This window comes from Amphimedon queenslandica, unplaced genomic scaffold, assembly GCF_000090795.2.
Source record: "Amphimedon queenslandica unplaced genomic scaffold, v1.1 AMPQUscaffold_13302, whole genome shotgun sequence".
Lineage (NCBI taxonomy): Eukaryota > Metazoa > Porifera > Demospongiae > Haplosclerida > Niphatidae > Amphimedon > Amphimedon queenslandica.
The window spans coordinates 114,167-127,790 of NW_003546462.1; the positions used below are offsets into that span (position 1 = coordinate 114,167).

General features: G+C 35.1%; 5 protein-coding genes across 5 annotated transcripts; all 5 read left to right on the forward strand.

Annotated features, from left to right (window-relative positions):
* The first annotated feature begins 82 nt into the window (after positions 1-82).
* LOC105313454 (protein inturned-like) lies at positions 83-1,047 on the forward strand. The gene is made up of 3 exons (XM_019998895.1): positions 83-305; positions 628-815; positions 924-1,047. The coding sequence occupies exons 1-3, from the start codon at positions 96-98 to the stop codon at positions 1,027-1,029; spliced, it is 504 nt and encodes a 167-aa protein (XP_019854454.1). The 5' UTR covers positions 83-95; the 3' UTR covers positions 1,030-1,047.
* An 878-nt stretch (positions 1,048-1,925) lies between these two features.
* On the forward strand, positions 1,926-5,096 carry LOC105313455 (uncharacterized). The gene is made up of 9 exons (XM_011406904.2): positions 1,926-1,966; positions 2,309-2,499; positions 2,633-3,160; positions 3,233-3,538; positions 3,597-3,932; positions 3,980-4,069; positions 4,148-4,228; positions 4,275-4,394; positions 4,480-5,096. Exons 3-9 carry the CDS (start codon positions 2,845-2,847, stop codon positions 5,094-5,096), a joined length of 1,866 nt encoding a protein of 621 aa, XP_011405206.1. The 5' UTR covers positions 1,926-1,966; positions 2,309-2,499; positions 2,633-2,844.
* An 811-nt stretch (positions 5,097-5,907) lies between these two features.
* On the forward strand, positions 5,908-7,051 carry LOC109583494 (uncharacterized). The gene is made up of 3 exons (XM_019998879.1): positions 5,908-6,326; positions 6,374-6,679; positions 6,726-7,051. Exons 1-3 carry the CDS (start codon positions 6,104-6,106, stop codon positions 6,971-6,973), a joined length of 777 nt encoding a protein of 258 aa, XP_019854438.1. The 5' UTR covers positions 5,908-6,103; the 3' UTR covers positions 6,974-7,051.
* Positions 7,052-7,146: 95 nt separating this feature from the next.
* Positions 7,147-9,490, forward strand: LOC109583492 (uncharacterized). Its single transcript, XM_019998878.1, has 7 exons — positions 7,147-7,220; positions 7,263-7,990; positions 8,042-8,132; positions 8,184-8,285; positions 8,337-8,426; positions 8,505-8,606; positions 8,673-9,490. Exons 1-7 carry the CDS (start codon positions 7,202-7,204, stop codon positions 9,293-9,295), a joined length of 1,755 nt encoding a protein of 584 aa, XP_019854437.1. The 5' UTR covers positions 7,147-7,201; the 3' UTR covers positions 9,296-9,490.
* Positions 9,491-9,630: 140 nt separating this feature from the next.
* LOC109583508 (uncharacterized) lies at positions 9,631-12,986 on the forward strand. Its single transcript, XM_019998896.1, has 9 exons — positions 9,631-10,046; positions 10,097-10,402; positions 10,452-10,805; positions 10,851-10,952; positions 10,997-11,715; positions 11,774-11,864; positions 11,914-12,015; positions 12,061-12,183; positions 12,359-12,986. The coding sequence occupies exons 1-9, from the start codon at positions 9,719-9,721 to the stop codon at positions 12,979-12,981; spliced, it is 2,748 nt and encodes a 915-aa protein (XP_019854455.1). The 5' UTR covers positions 9,631-9,718; the 3' UTR covers positions 12,982-12,986.
* Positions 12,987-13,624: the final 638 nt, after the last annotated feature.

Here is a 13,624-nt window from a genome sequence, read left to right on the forward strand (position 1 = left end):
AATATTGTCGTATAAATTTGTAAGTACATGTACAATTATTATATTTATTTTTTGTGGTATAATTTATTTATTTTTGTTTCAGGTTAACTGCTGGAATGGAGAATCACTTGCTTTATTACGTATCTCTTGAAAGTGGGCGTGGTCTCCTCGTATCCCCTAGCAACGAGCAGGTCAGCAGTCAACCAGTTCACAGTCAGCTACTGATCACTTTCCGTGAGACTGCGTCAGCCATTCACACCATCTTACACCAGAAGAGGAGAGAGGAACAAGAGGAGAATGTATGGGAGGAAGAGGAGGAGGAGGAGGTAGGTGTGGTCAAGGATATTAGGGAGGGGTAGGTCAGGATTTGAGCTTGGAATCAGCTCAAACTTTCTACACAGCATAAGTACATCAATATGTATCAGAAAATGTAATAAAAATTGGGGGTCATTTTGAAGCCATTTAAAAAAAACCATGGGCTATAGTACAGGGAACTGTTCAAAAATGGCCCATTTTAAAAGGTGCTCACAACTCCAAAGTTTCTACTCAGAATTAGCTCAAACTTACTACTACATAGTATAAGAACATTAAAACAGTATAATATTATCAATCTCCCTATCATCATTGTTTGTTATTGTTCATGTATAGGTATCATCAGTTTCCTCAATGAAAGACAGTGATGGTGTGTTTAGTTTAAGAGGGAGTTCAGTGATAGAACATGGAGTATTAGTATCATGTACCACACTATCAACAAGAGGGGGAGGAGTAGGAGGAGGAGCTAAGAATATTCACGGGTCATTAGCTAATCCTCCTATACTCAACTACTGGATAATAGGGTAGGGACACTAACCCATGTATATTGTGTATTTTTAATATTTTCGCTATCTTTTGAAAACTCATTTCTTTATTTATTTATTTGTTTGTTTATTTGTTTTGTTTTATAGGAGGTTATTTGAGGAGAGAGAGTTGTACATTTGCTATCAGGAGAACATGTCACAGTCATCTGTTGAGATTATTTTTAAATTGCTGTTTGGATCAAACATATTTTAAAAATTCTTCTATTTTTTAATTTTTTATTATCATTATCTCTATAATATAATTTTACTTACAAAAAGTAGTTAATAAGTTATTAGGTTCGGGCAGGGCTTGGCTGATGAAAGTGTTTACAAAGATCTACGACAGCAATTCGGAAGTAAATTCAAGTAATGGCCACTCAACACAAAGAAATCTCTTTCGATGCTTTCTTGTCGTCTACTCCAACTATAAAGGAGCTAACGGAGCATGTTAATGTTAGCACTAACTGGTATCTTAGAGTTGGCACAATGCTTGACTTGGATCAGAGAAGATTGAAAAGCATTGAAGCTCACACTGGCCACTCTGACGCCCACAAGATGGTAGAAATGTTTAATTTATGGCTGGAAACTAAGCCTACTGCTAGTAGGAGAGAAGTACTGAAAGCATTGAGAGCAGATGCAGTGGAAGAGAACACACTTGCTTATAAATATGAAAAGCATTTGAGGGAAATACATGAAACAACTTGTAAGCTGTAGTTTGTAGATAAAGCAAGCTGCTCTAACTAACATCGATCTATTTATTATTATAGATGTACCATTATCTATATCTGCTGAGGCAGTTTCCATTCTTCAAAGTAATATTCAATCATTGAGTGAAGCTCTTGTCTCTCCTGTACAAGTGTCTCAACTGTTATACTGTAAGAGATGTATAAGTGAAGCTACTCTGGATGAAATGGAGAGGATAGATCAGAGGAAGTCACTGGATGAAAAGAAGAACACTCTATTGACTGCCATGCAAGAAACAGTGTTTAGCGACTACAGGAAACTTAAAGATATTGCTACAGTGCTGTCTGATGTTGAAGAAACAAGAGATATAGCCAATGAAATCATGACCGAATATGGTAAGATATTGAAACCAGAAGAGGAGAGAGGAACAGGAGGACAATGTATGGGAGGAAGAGGAGGAGGAGGAGGTAGGTGTGGTCAAGGATATTAGGGAGGGTTAGGTCAGATTTGAGCTTTGAATCGGCTCAAACTTTCTACATAGCATAAGTACATCAATATGTATCAGAAAATGTAATAAAAATTGAGGGTGATTTCAGAGCCATTTTTTGAGAAAACCATGGGCTACAGTACAGAGAGCTTCTCAAAAATGGCCCATTTTAAAAGGTACTCACAATTCCAAAGTTTGTGCTCAGAATTAGCTTAAACTTACTACCTAGCATAAGGACATCAAAACCATCAAAACAGTATAATATTATCAATGTCTCTATCACCATTATTATTGTTACTTCATATCATTTGTTCATGTATAGGTATCATCAGTTTCCTCAATGAAAGATGGTAATGATGGTGTGTTTAGTTTAAGAGGGAGTTCAGTGATAGAGCATGGAGTATTAGTATCATGTACCATGCTATCAACAAGAGGGGGAGGAGTAGGGGGAGGAGCTAAGAATATTCATGGGTCATTAGCTAATCCTCCTATACTGAACTACTGGATAATAGGGTGAGGAGCATTAACCCTTCAATTTTGTATTTTTAATATTTTTGCTATCCTTTGAAAACTCGTTTCTTTATCTATTTATTTATTTGTTTGTTTGTTTGTTTATTTATTTATTTATTTTTGTTTTGCTTTTTAGGAGATTGTTTGAGGAGAGAGAGCTGTACATTTGCTATCAGGAGAACATGTCACAGTCATCTGTCGAGATTATTTTTAAATTGCTGTTTGGATCAAACATATTTTAAAAATTCTTCTATTTTTTATAATTTTTATCATCATTATTAATTATTACGGGGTATTTGTAAAATCAGATGAACGCCCACTCAAGGGCGAGGCTCATTTTCTCAAAAGATGGAAGTCTCTTTCGCTGCTTTCTTGTCCTCTACTCCAACTATAAAGGAGCTGACGGAGCATGTTAATGTTAGCACTAAGTGGTACCTTGTTGGTACAATGCTTGACTTGGATCAGAAACGATTGAAAAGCATTGAAGCACAAACTGGCCACAATGACGCTCACAAGACGGTAGAGATGTTCAATATATGGCTAGAAACTACTCCTACTGCTAGTAGGAGACAAGTACTGGAAGCAATGAGAGCAGATGCGGTGGGAGAGAACACACTTGCTCAAAAATATGAAAAGCACTTGAGAGAATTGCACCAAGAAACTTGTAAGCTGTATATACTATGATTTATGCATGCGGCATGTTATGAGTGTGCCTGATACTATTTATCTTTTTTAGATGCACCACCATCTACTAAAGCAGTTTTTATTCTTCAAAAGAATATTCAATCATTGAATGAAGCTCTTGTCTCTCCTGTACAAGTGTCTCAACTGTTATACTGTAAGAGATGTATAAGTGAAGCTACTCTGGATGAAATGGAGAGGATAGATCAGAGGAGGTCACTGGATGACAAGAAGACCACTCTATTGACTGTCATGCAAGAAATAGTGTCTAGTGACTACAGAAAACTTAAAGATATTGCTACAGTGCTGTCTGATGTTGAAGAAACAAGAGATATAGCCAATAAAATCATGACCGAATATGGTAAAATATTGATTATTGTCAAGTTATTACCAATTTATGAATATTATTTTTCTGATAGAAGAGAAAATTCCTCAAGATGATGATAGTACAGTAGTACAACCACAGGTGGGAGTAGTCAGTAATGAAGATCGTGCTAGTGATATATTGAGGAATAGTTACAGTGCTCTCTCTCAGTCAATTACTGAACCAGTTCGTATGGCAAAGTGGCTTCATGAAGAGGTGGTTATATCTGATGAGGCTCTGTCTTGTGTCATGTCTACCAGAGGTTCTGTCTCTGACAGTAGAGCAGTTCTCCTCAAAGCTGTACGAGATGCTGTTCACTCCAATTACAAACACCTGGAGTTGTTTGTTACTGTATTACAAAAAGACCTTAAAGAGAGTCAATGCATTAATGGTACGATTCGTACTGTCATTATACTAGTATCAATTATCATTTAATAGTTCAAAAGGAAGAAGTGATTGATGAACTAAAGGAGAAAATCTCATCACTAAAAGAAGAAAAAACTGTAAACAAGGAAAGCATAATTAAAGGTAAACTGTGTGCTTTGTCGCAATTTTGACAGACATGCCAACTTATAAATATTGTTGATCATATTATATCTTCTACAGATACTGAGAAAGAGTTAGAATCATTTAAGGAGCTGTCAGAAAATAGACAAAAAACAAAACAAAAACTTGAAAACAATAGCAGTATGTTAATTAAATACAACATTTTGCCATTTCTAGTCATTAACAGATTCACTAGTTAAAGAGATACCAAATGATAGTGACATATTCACAGATGAATTACCCAATAATGATGACTCATCTGATACTGACACACCATCAGAAATTGATAGTGATGCACCCATACCCAGTAAGTATTATTATTTAATGAAATAAAAACACTACATAAGTTTGAATACTTCAATTAACTGACTATTTTTGTTTAATATTATTAGTAAAAGCAGATGCAGAGGTGCAGGTGAAGCGGAGTCAGTATAGTATGCGTCTCAGTAATCCATCATTAGATCAATGTGAGAAGTTAATCAGTAAACTAAAGGATACAAATAAGAGTGTTATACTTATTCATTCATCATCTGACAGTACACAGTTCCTAGTACCAATTATATTGGAGAGAGGAACAATAAGTCAACTTAATATTTACTCTTCATTATTAACACGTGATGATATTCTCTCATTTTCTTCTCAGCTATCAACCAACAAATCATTAACAACTCTAGTCCTAACTACTGGTTCAATGAGTGATGATGGAATCATTGCACTAGCACAATCACTGCTGCATAATGAAGCACTTGAAAACTTGCATCTTAATGACAATCCTGGCATCACTTCAGATAGTGCTCGTTCACTGGCTGAACTTTTACTCATTAACAAGAAACTCCAATACCTTCGTCTCCATCATACCAGCATTGATACTGATGGAGTAATGATGCTGATGGAATCTCTGGTGACCAATGATACACTAGTGAAACTCTGGCTAGACAAACAGCATGAAAAAACTTGTTTTGCTTCACCTCATTACAAGGCTATTGAAAGCATATTATATTTTTTGTAGACAGAAAGCTAGAAAGTTTTAGTTTTTAACAATTAGTTAGAAAGTTTTAGTTTTTAACAATTAATTAGAAAGTTTTAGTTTTTAATAATTAATTATATATATACCAAGTTATTATACGTGTGACTATTATCTTAATACAATATACACAAACAATAAAATGCTATTAATCATGTGATAGTCATGTGACAGTCAGTCAGTGCAGCTGTTGATTCTTAGTAGACGATAAATACCAAAAGAGAAGACAGCTCTCAGTCTCTGATACATCATCACTAGCTCTTGCTTTATTAATGTCCTCCAGCCCATGGCCACCACTTATAAACACTTGGTAATTACTATTAGTGTGTGTGGGTGGAACTGATACCAGGGTACTCACTCTATCAACGTGACCTCTGATTAGTGGGCGGAGTTGATGAGTGTTAGCTCCTCCCACTAGCGATAGTGTAATAAGTACACCAGTGGAGGTACCAATCAGTAGCTGAGATTGTGTGCATGTTAATGAAGTGATGTAAGGATTGGTGCATTTGTGTTTCTTTATGATGGGATCATAATCTACAGGAAAGAAGAGAAAATACATTTTACATTATGAAGTTGCATGGTATCAAGTACATGTACATGCATATACCATGGTTACTATCCATGCATATACTACATACCCAATATATCAATGAAAAGAACATACACATGTACTTGTACATTTAAAATGCAACGGTTTTTAGCTCACAATTACATGATGTACATCATGTACATGCACTATTGGTCCATACTTACATTTCAGTGCTGATGTTACACTGCTGCTGCAAAAATTCACTCGTGTTTTTATAAGAATTACAAGAGGTTTGCCTGGTTTGGGCGTGTCTTGTAAGTTGTTATAATCATTTGTGAAATCGGAAGTAACGGCTACTAAACACAAGGAAATCTCTTTCAATGCTTTCTTGTCCTCTACTCCAACTATTAAGGAGCTAACGGAGCATGTTAATGTTAGTACTAACTGGTACCTTGTTGGTACAATGCTTGACTTGGATCAGAGACGATTGAAAAGCATTGAAGCACACACTGGCCACACTGTCGCGCACAAGATGATAGAGATGTTTAATCTATGGCTGGACACTACTCCTAAAGCTAGTAGATCTAGGAGAAAAGTGCTGGAAGCATTGAGAAAGAGTGTAGTAGGAGAGAACACAATTGCTGATGAATATGAAAAGCATTTGAGGGACTTACATGAAACAACTTGTAAGCATGCTGTTCTAACTAATATCAATCTATCTTTATTATTATAGATGTACCATTATCTGCTGAGGCAGTTTCTATTCTTCGAAGGAATATTCAGTCATTGAATGAAGCTCTTGTCTCTCCTGTACAAGTGTCTCAACTGTTATACTGTAAGAGATGTATAAGTGAAGATACTCTGGATGAAATGGAGAGGATAGATCAGAGAAGGTCACTGGATGACAAGAAGACCACTCTATTGACTGCCATGCAAGAAACAGTGTCTAGCGACTACAGGAAACTTAAAGATATTGCTACAGTGCTGTTTGATGTTGAAGAAACAAAAGATATAGGAAATAAAATGATGACCAAATATAGTAAGATATTGATTTTCATTTTGCCAGTTTATCATAACTCTGATAGAAGAGAAAATTCCTCAAGATGATGATAGTGCATTAGTACAACCACAGGAGACAGCAGGCAGCAATGAAGATTGTGCTAGTGATATATTGAAGAATCATTACAGTGCTCTCTCTCAGTCAATTACTGAACCAGTTCATATGGCAAAGTTGCTTCATGACGAGGTTATATCTGATGAGGTTCTGTCTTGTGTCATATCTACCAGAGGTTCTGTCTCTGACCGTAGAGCAGTTCTCCTCAAAGCTGTATGAGATGCTGTTCACTCTAATTACAAACACCTGGAGTTGTTTGTTACTGTATTGCGGAAGTTCCCAGAGACTGCTCATATTGGAGATACTATCTTTGAAGAATGCAGTGAGTTATAATTTTCTCACTAAAAATAAATGTATGGTCTAGGAAAGCATTTCAACTATGATGATGATGTTACAGAGAATGAAATATTTTTAGCAAAAAGAAACAGAAATTCCCAACAAAGGTCAATGTCTATTAGTTCAGAAAGTACATACAGCATAATAATTCTGCTCATTTTGCTATTAACAGGTTCATCACTTGATGGCAATGAAATGGACAATCATGGCGATCATAAAATCCTTTTTCCTCGAGACATGAGGCAAAAGTTTCAAGAAATGAGACTGAAGTTTGTTTCTACATTTTCCCAAGTCCAACGTAAGTTTGATATCAAGAAAAATTTTTTTGAAATAGATGAAGTGAAGAAATTTATTGGTGATTGGTTTCCTGATCTGAAGCCTCAGCTCTCTGATAAGACAACCATTGGTAAAGTATTGGATGCATTGAAGAGGAAGTGCAATATCATTAACTTGCGTCCCCTTGAAGCTTTAGCTTTTGAATTCAACATAGAAGATGCTATACCAATCATTAAGTCATTCAAAGAGGAAGCTAAGGATTTCAGCAATTCAGTATCAGTGAGTCTTTGCCTTGGTGAGGAGCTACAGGCAGTTGCTACTCCATCTCGCCTTTTATGTGAAACTGTTGTCTTTGTCTTAAACTGGGATCCAGAGAAACATACATTGCAGGATATCAACGATGTTTTGGATGAGTTAGAGCCACTTAATAGATTCGACTACCACTTACAGAGTTTACAGGTTGATAAAATTGGTAGGGGTAATTCAGTTGTTGTGACCTGCTATTGTCCTGCTGAATATACTGGCTCACTGATAATGGCTGTCCTTGGTAAAGTAGATACAATGCAAAGCAAAGGATTGAAGGAATTTATACTTGGCAACTGTACTGTATGGCACACTACTCAGGTTATGCCTATAATGATTTTAACCTTTTATTATTTCTTATTGTATATACAGGTAGTAAGTAAGAATACAGAGGAAACAGACTTGCAAGCACAGATTAATAATTTGAAAGCTTCTTTAGGAGAGAAAGATGAAAGGATAATGGGTAAGAGATTTATCTGTGTATTGATTCCTTGTACATACATGTTCATCATAGCTACTGAAGCTGAGTTAGCAAAATTCAAGGAGCTATCAGAAAACAGATTAAAAGAAATAGAAACATTACAAAAAGACCTTAAAGAGAGTCAACGCATTAATGGTATGATTTGTACTATCATTATACTAGTATCAATTAATGATCATTTAATAGTTCAAAAGGAAGAAATGATTGATGAACTAAAAAAGAAAATCTCATCACTAGAAGAAGAAAAAACTACAGACAAGGAAAGCATAATTCGAGGTAAAATGTGTGCTTTGTCGCAATTTCGACAGACATGCAGGCTTATAAATATTGTTGATCATATTATACCTTCTACAGATATTGAGGATGAAGTTGACATATTTACAGATGAATCATCCAATACTGATGACTCATCTGATACTGACAGATCAGATGTTTCACTTGATAGTGACACACCCAGTAAGTATTATTTTTAATGAAATGAAAACATTGCATAAATTTGACTATTTTGTTTACTATTATTAGTAAAAGTGGGTGAAAAAATAGAGGCAGTGCGGAGTCAGTATAGTATGCGTCTCAGTAATCCATCATTAGATCAATGTGAGAAGGTAATCAGTAAACTAAAGGATACAGATAAGAGTGTTATACTCAGTCACTCATCATCTGACAGTATGAAGTTCCTAATACCGACTATATTGGAGAAAGGAACAATAAATAAACTTTGTATTTACTTTTCATTATTAACACGTGGTGATATTTTCTCATTTTCTTCTCAACTATCAACCAACAAATCCCTAACAACTCTAGTCCTGACTACTGGTTCAATCAGTGATGATGGAGTCATTGAACTAGCAGAATCACTACAACATAACAAACAACTCAAAAACTTGCATCTTAATGGCAATCCTGGCATCACTTCGGATAGTGCACATTCACTTACTGAACTTTTACTCACTAACAAGAAACTACAGTACCTTCGTCTCCATCATACCAGCATTGATACTGATGGAGTACTGATACTTATGGAATCTCTGATGATCAATAATACACTAGAGCAACTCTGGCTCGATAAAGAACATGAAGAAATTTGTCTTACTTTACCTTATTGTGAGGATATTAAAAATAGATTATACTTTTCGCTATTTTAATTGTTTTACTCAAAATTTAATTCGTGATGTGTGACTATTATTTCAATAAATTATACAAAAACAATAATAATATGCTATAATTTTTTACCTTGTTTTTTAATTACAAAAAGAGGTTTGTTTATTGCTCAAGAACAAAATGAGTCTCTCAGAAAGTATTTTTAGTTAAAGAGTGACACAACTACCAACACATGCCTCAGTTGATTTGCTTAACAAAAAATATTAATAAAAAGTATAAACACTGGTTAGTATTGTGTGTGAGTTTTGTTTGTATAAATGGCATGCTATTGGAGTTATTAAAAAATAAAGCAATAAAATCTGTGATTTTTGCTCCAAAATCTGTCAAAAAATCCTGACCCGGTACCCGCCCGTTTGCCTACTCCCACGCTTCCGTTTCCAATCATTTACTCTAATATTTATGCAGTAATGGCTACCCAACACCAAGAAATCTCTTTCAATGCTTTCTTGTCCTCTACTCCAACTATAAAGGAGCTAACGGAGCATGTTAATGTTAGTACTAACTGGTACACACTTGGTACGATGCTTGACTTGGATCAGAGACAATTACAAGATATTAATGGCAAAGCTATCCCTAGCACTCAGAAGATGATAGAGATGTTCAATCTATGGCTGACCACTACTCCTACTGCTAGTAGGAGAGAAGTACTAGAAGCATTGAGAAAAAGTGTAGTGGAAGAGAATGCACTTGCTTATGAATATGAAAAGCATCTGAGGGAATTACATGAAACAACTTGTAAGTTAAAGCATCATGCTGTTTGCTAACAATAATTTTTATTATTATAGATGTACCACCATCTACTGAGGCAGTTTTTATTCTTCAAAGGAATATTCAATCATTGAATGAAGCTCTTGTCTCTCCTGTACAAGTGTCTCAACTGTTATACTGTAAGAGATGTATAAGTGAAGATACTCTGGATGAAATGGAGAGGATAGATCAGAGGAGGTCACTGGATGACAAGAAGACCACTCTATTGACTGCCATGCAAGAAACAGTGTCTCACGACTACAGGAAACTTAAAGATATTGCTACAGTGCTGTCTGATGTTGAAGAAACAAGAGATATAGGCAATGAAATCATGACCAAATATGGTAAGTCATGAATATTGGTAGCATTTTTATGGATGATGTAATTATATAGAAGAGGAAATTCCTCAAGATGATGATAGTACAGTAGTACAACCACAGGTGGGAGTAGTAATCAGTAATGAAGATCGTGCTAGTGATATATTGAGGAATAATTACAGTGCTCTCTCTCAGTCAATTACTGAACCAGTTCGTATGGCAATGTTGCTTTATAAAGAGGTTATATCCGATGAGGCTCTGTCTTGTGTCATGTCTACCAGAGGTTCTGTCTCTGACAGTAGAGCAGTTCTCCTCAAGGCTGTACGAGATGCTGTTCACTCCAATTACAAACACCTGGAGTTGTTTGTTACTGTATTGAGGAAGTTCCCAGAGACTGCTCATATTGGAGATACCATCTTTGAAGAATACAGTGAGTTATACTTTTCTCTCTTATAATTAAAGTATAAATGTTTAGGAAAGCATTTCAATTATGATGATGATGTTCCAGAGAAAGAAAAGTTTTTGGCAGAAAGAAACAGAGATTTCCAACAAAGGTCAATGTCTACTAGTTCAGAAAGTACATAATCACAATAATTCTAAATTTACTTTTACAATTAACAGGTTTAACATTTGATCACAAAGAAATGGATAAGCATGGTGATCACGAAATCCTTCTTGATCGTGATGTGAAGAAGAAGTTTAAAGAAATCAATTTAAAGTCAGGTACTACTTTTTATCGAGTTCGACGTATTTTTAATAATAAGAAAAATATCTTGGATATTAATGAAGTAAAGCAACTTATTAGTGACTGGTTTCCTGATCTGAAGCCTCAGCTCTCTGATAAGATGACCATTGGTGAAGTATTGGATGTACTGAGGAGAAAGTGCAATATCATGGACATTAGTCCTCTTGAAAATTTAGCCTTTGAATTCAACATAGAAGATGCTATACCAATCATTGAGTCATTCAAAGAGGAAGCTAAGGATTTCTGCAAATCAGTATCAGTGAGTCTTTGCCTTGGTGAGAAGCTACAAGCAGTTGCTACTCCATCCCGCCTTTTATGTGAAACCGTTGTCTTTGTCTTCAACTGGAATCCTGATGAATGCACATTGCAAGATATCAATGATGTATTTGATGAGTTGGAGCCACTTAACAGATTTAAATACATTTTACAGGTAGATGAAATTGATCGTAATCGATCAGTTGTGGTAACCTGCTACTGTCCTGCTGAATACACTGGCTCACTGATAATCACTGTCCTTGGTAAAATAGATACACTGCAAAGGAGAGGATTGAAGGAATTTATACTCGGCAACTGTACTCTATGGAATACTACTCAGGTTATTAATAATCAGGAAGTTTTAATATTAATTTTAATTTTTTTCTTATTGTATACAGATACTGAGTAAGAATACAGAGGGGGCAGACTTGCTAACAGAGGTTAATGATTTGAAAGCTGCTTTAAGAGAGAGAGATGAAAGAATAATGGGTAAGAGATGTATCTGTGTATTGATCCTTTGATTAACTATACATCATAGCTACTGAATCAGAGGTAGCAACAATCAAGGAGCTATCAGAAAATAGATTAAAAGAAATAAAAGCATTAAAAATGGATCTTGAAAAGAGTCAATATATTAATGGTATAATTTATAGTTTTATAGACTTTAGCATAATTATAATAATAGTTCAAAATGAAGAATTGATTAATGAACTGAAGGAGGAAAGGGCATCACTAAAAGAAAAACTTTTAAAGAGAGAAAAATTGTTGAAGCAATATTCAAAAGAAACAAAACTGAAAGAAATAGAAGGTAATTAGAATTATTTGTCATGTAGTTTAAACTTGTAAGTCCACCATTCTAATTTAGTACTGCAAATTAAAATGCAACGCTAATTATTTATTAACTATTATATTATCAAGCCATACTTACTATTTGAATATTTGTATTAACTGACTAGTCTAGTTGTATGCATTTTATTATATAGTAGTACAAGAGGATGGAGAAGTGGAGTGGGATTGGTATGATGTAACACTCACTAGACCGTCAGTTGGTCAATGTAAGGAGGTAATCAGTAAACTGGAGAACAATCATAATACTATTACATTCAACTACTTATCATCCGACAGAATACAGTCCCTAATACCAATTATATTGGGAATACATGCAATAGAACAACTTCATTTACTCTCCTCGTTCTTTTTGCGTGAATGTATCCTTTCATTTTCTTCTCAACTAACAACCAATGGATCATTAAAAACTCTAGCCCTAACAGGTAATTCAATCAGTGACGATGGAGTCATTGCACTAGCAAAATCACTGGAATACAATAAGACACTTGAATGCTTGCATCTTAATGATAATCCTGGCATCACTTCAGTTAGTGCAGAGTCACTCGCTGAACTTTTACGTAATAACAATACACTCATTAACCTTTACCTTGACAAGACTAACATTGATACTAGTGGAGTATTGAAACTGATAGAATCACTCAAGACCAATAACACACTAAGGGAACTATGGCTAGACAAACATCATGAAAAAACTTGTTTTACTTTACCTTATTATGAGGATATTGAAAACATTTTAATATTTGAAGTAAAGACATAAATTTACACAATTTTAATTTATAATGTGTGACTCGCATTATACACAAACAATAAAATGTTATTAATCATGTGTTAGTCATGTGACAGTCAGTCAGTGCAGCTGTTGATTCTTAGTAGATGATAAATACCAAAAGAGAAGACAGCCCTCAGTCTCTGATACATCATCACTAGCTCTTGCTTTATTAATATCCTCCAGCCCATGGCCACCACTTATAAACACTTGATAATTACTATTAGTGTGAGTGGGCGGAACTGATACCAGGGTACTCACTCTATCAACATGACCTCTGATTAGTGGGTGGAGTTGATGAGTGTTAGCTCCTCCCACTAGCGATAGTGTAATAAGTACACCAGTGGAGGTACCAATCAGTAGCTGAGATTGTGTACATGTTAGTGAAGTGATGTAAGGATTGGTGCATTTGTGTTTCTTTATGATGGGATCATAATCTACAGGAAAGAAGAAGAGAAATACATTTTACATTGTGAATTTGCATGGGATCAAGTACATGTACATGCATATACCATGGATACTATCCATGCATATACTACATACCCAATATATCAATGAAAAGAACATACACATGTACTTGTACATTTAAAATGCAACGGTTTTTAGTTCACAATTACATGATATACATCATGTA

Excerpts from the sequence above, each read along its gene's own strand:
- LOC105313454 (XM_019998895.1), top strand. The coding sequence starts at position 96 with ATGGAGAATCACTTGCTTTATTACGTATCTCTTGAAAGTGGGCGTGGT. Across the intron at positions 306-627 it reads AGGAAGAGGAGGAGGAGGAG|GTATCATCAGTTTCCTCAAT; the intron begins GTAGGTGTGGTC and ends GTTCATGTATAG. Across the intron at positions 816-923 it reads CTCAACTACTGGATAATAGG|GAGGTTATTTGAGGAGAGAG; the intron begins GTAGGGACACTA and ends TTTGTTTTATAG.
- LOC105313455 (XM_011406904.2), top strand. The coding sequence starts at position 2,845 with ATGGAAGTCTCTTTCGCTGCTTTCTTGTCCTCTACTCCAACTATAAAG. Across the intron at positions 3,161-3,232 it reads AGAATTGCACCAAGAAACTT|ATGCACCACCATCTACTAAA; the intron begins GTAAGCTGTATA and ends TATCTTTTTTAG. Across the intron at positions 4,395-4,479 it reads TAGTGATGCACCCATACCCA|TAAAAGCAGATGCAGAGGTG; the intron begins GTAAGTATTATT and ends TAATATTATTAG.
- LOC109583494 (XM_019998879.1), top strand. The coding sequence starts at position 6,104 with ATGCTTGACTTGGATCAGAGACGATTGAAAAGCATTGAAGCACACACT. Across the intron at positions 6,327-6,373 it reads GGACTTACATGAAACAACTT|ATGTACCATTATCTGCTGAG; the intron begins GTAAGCATGCTG and ends TTATTATTATAG. Across the intron at positions 6,680-6,725 it reads TAAAATGATGACCAAATATA|AAGAGAAAATTCCTCAAGAT; the intron begins GTAAGATATTGA and ends TAACTCTGATAG.
- LOC109583492 (XM_019998878.1), top strand. Across the intron at positions 7,991-8,041 it reads CTGTATGGCACACTACTCAG|GTAGTAAGTAAGAATACAGA; the intron begins GTTATGCCTATA and ends TTGTATATACAG. Across the intron at positions 8,427-8,504 it reads CAAGGAAAGCATAATTCGAG|ATATTGAGGATGAAGTTGAC; the intron begins GTAAAATGTGTG and ends TACCTTCTACAG.
- LOC109583508 (XM_019998896.1), top strand. The coding sequence starts at position 9,719 with ATGGCTACCCAACACCAAGAAATCTCTTTCAATGCTTTCTTGTCCTCT. Across the intron at positions 10,047-10,096 it reads GGAATTACATGAAACAACTT|ATGTACCACCATCTACTGAG; the intron begins GTAAGTTAAAGC and ends TTATTATTATAG. Across the intron at positions 12,184-12,358 it reads AAAACTGAAAGAAATAGAAG|TAGTACAAGAGGATGGAGAA; the intron begins GTAATTAGAATT and ends TTTATTATATAG.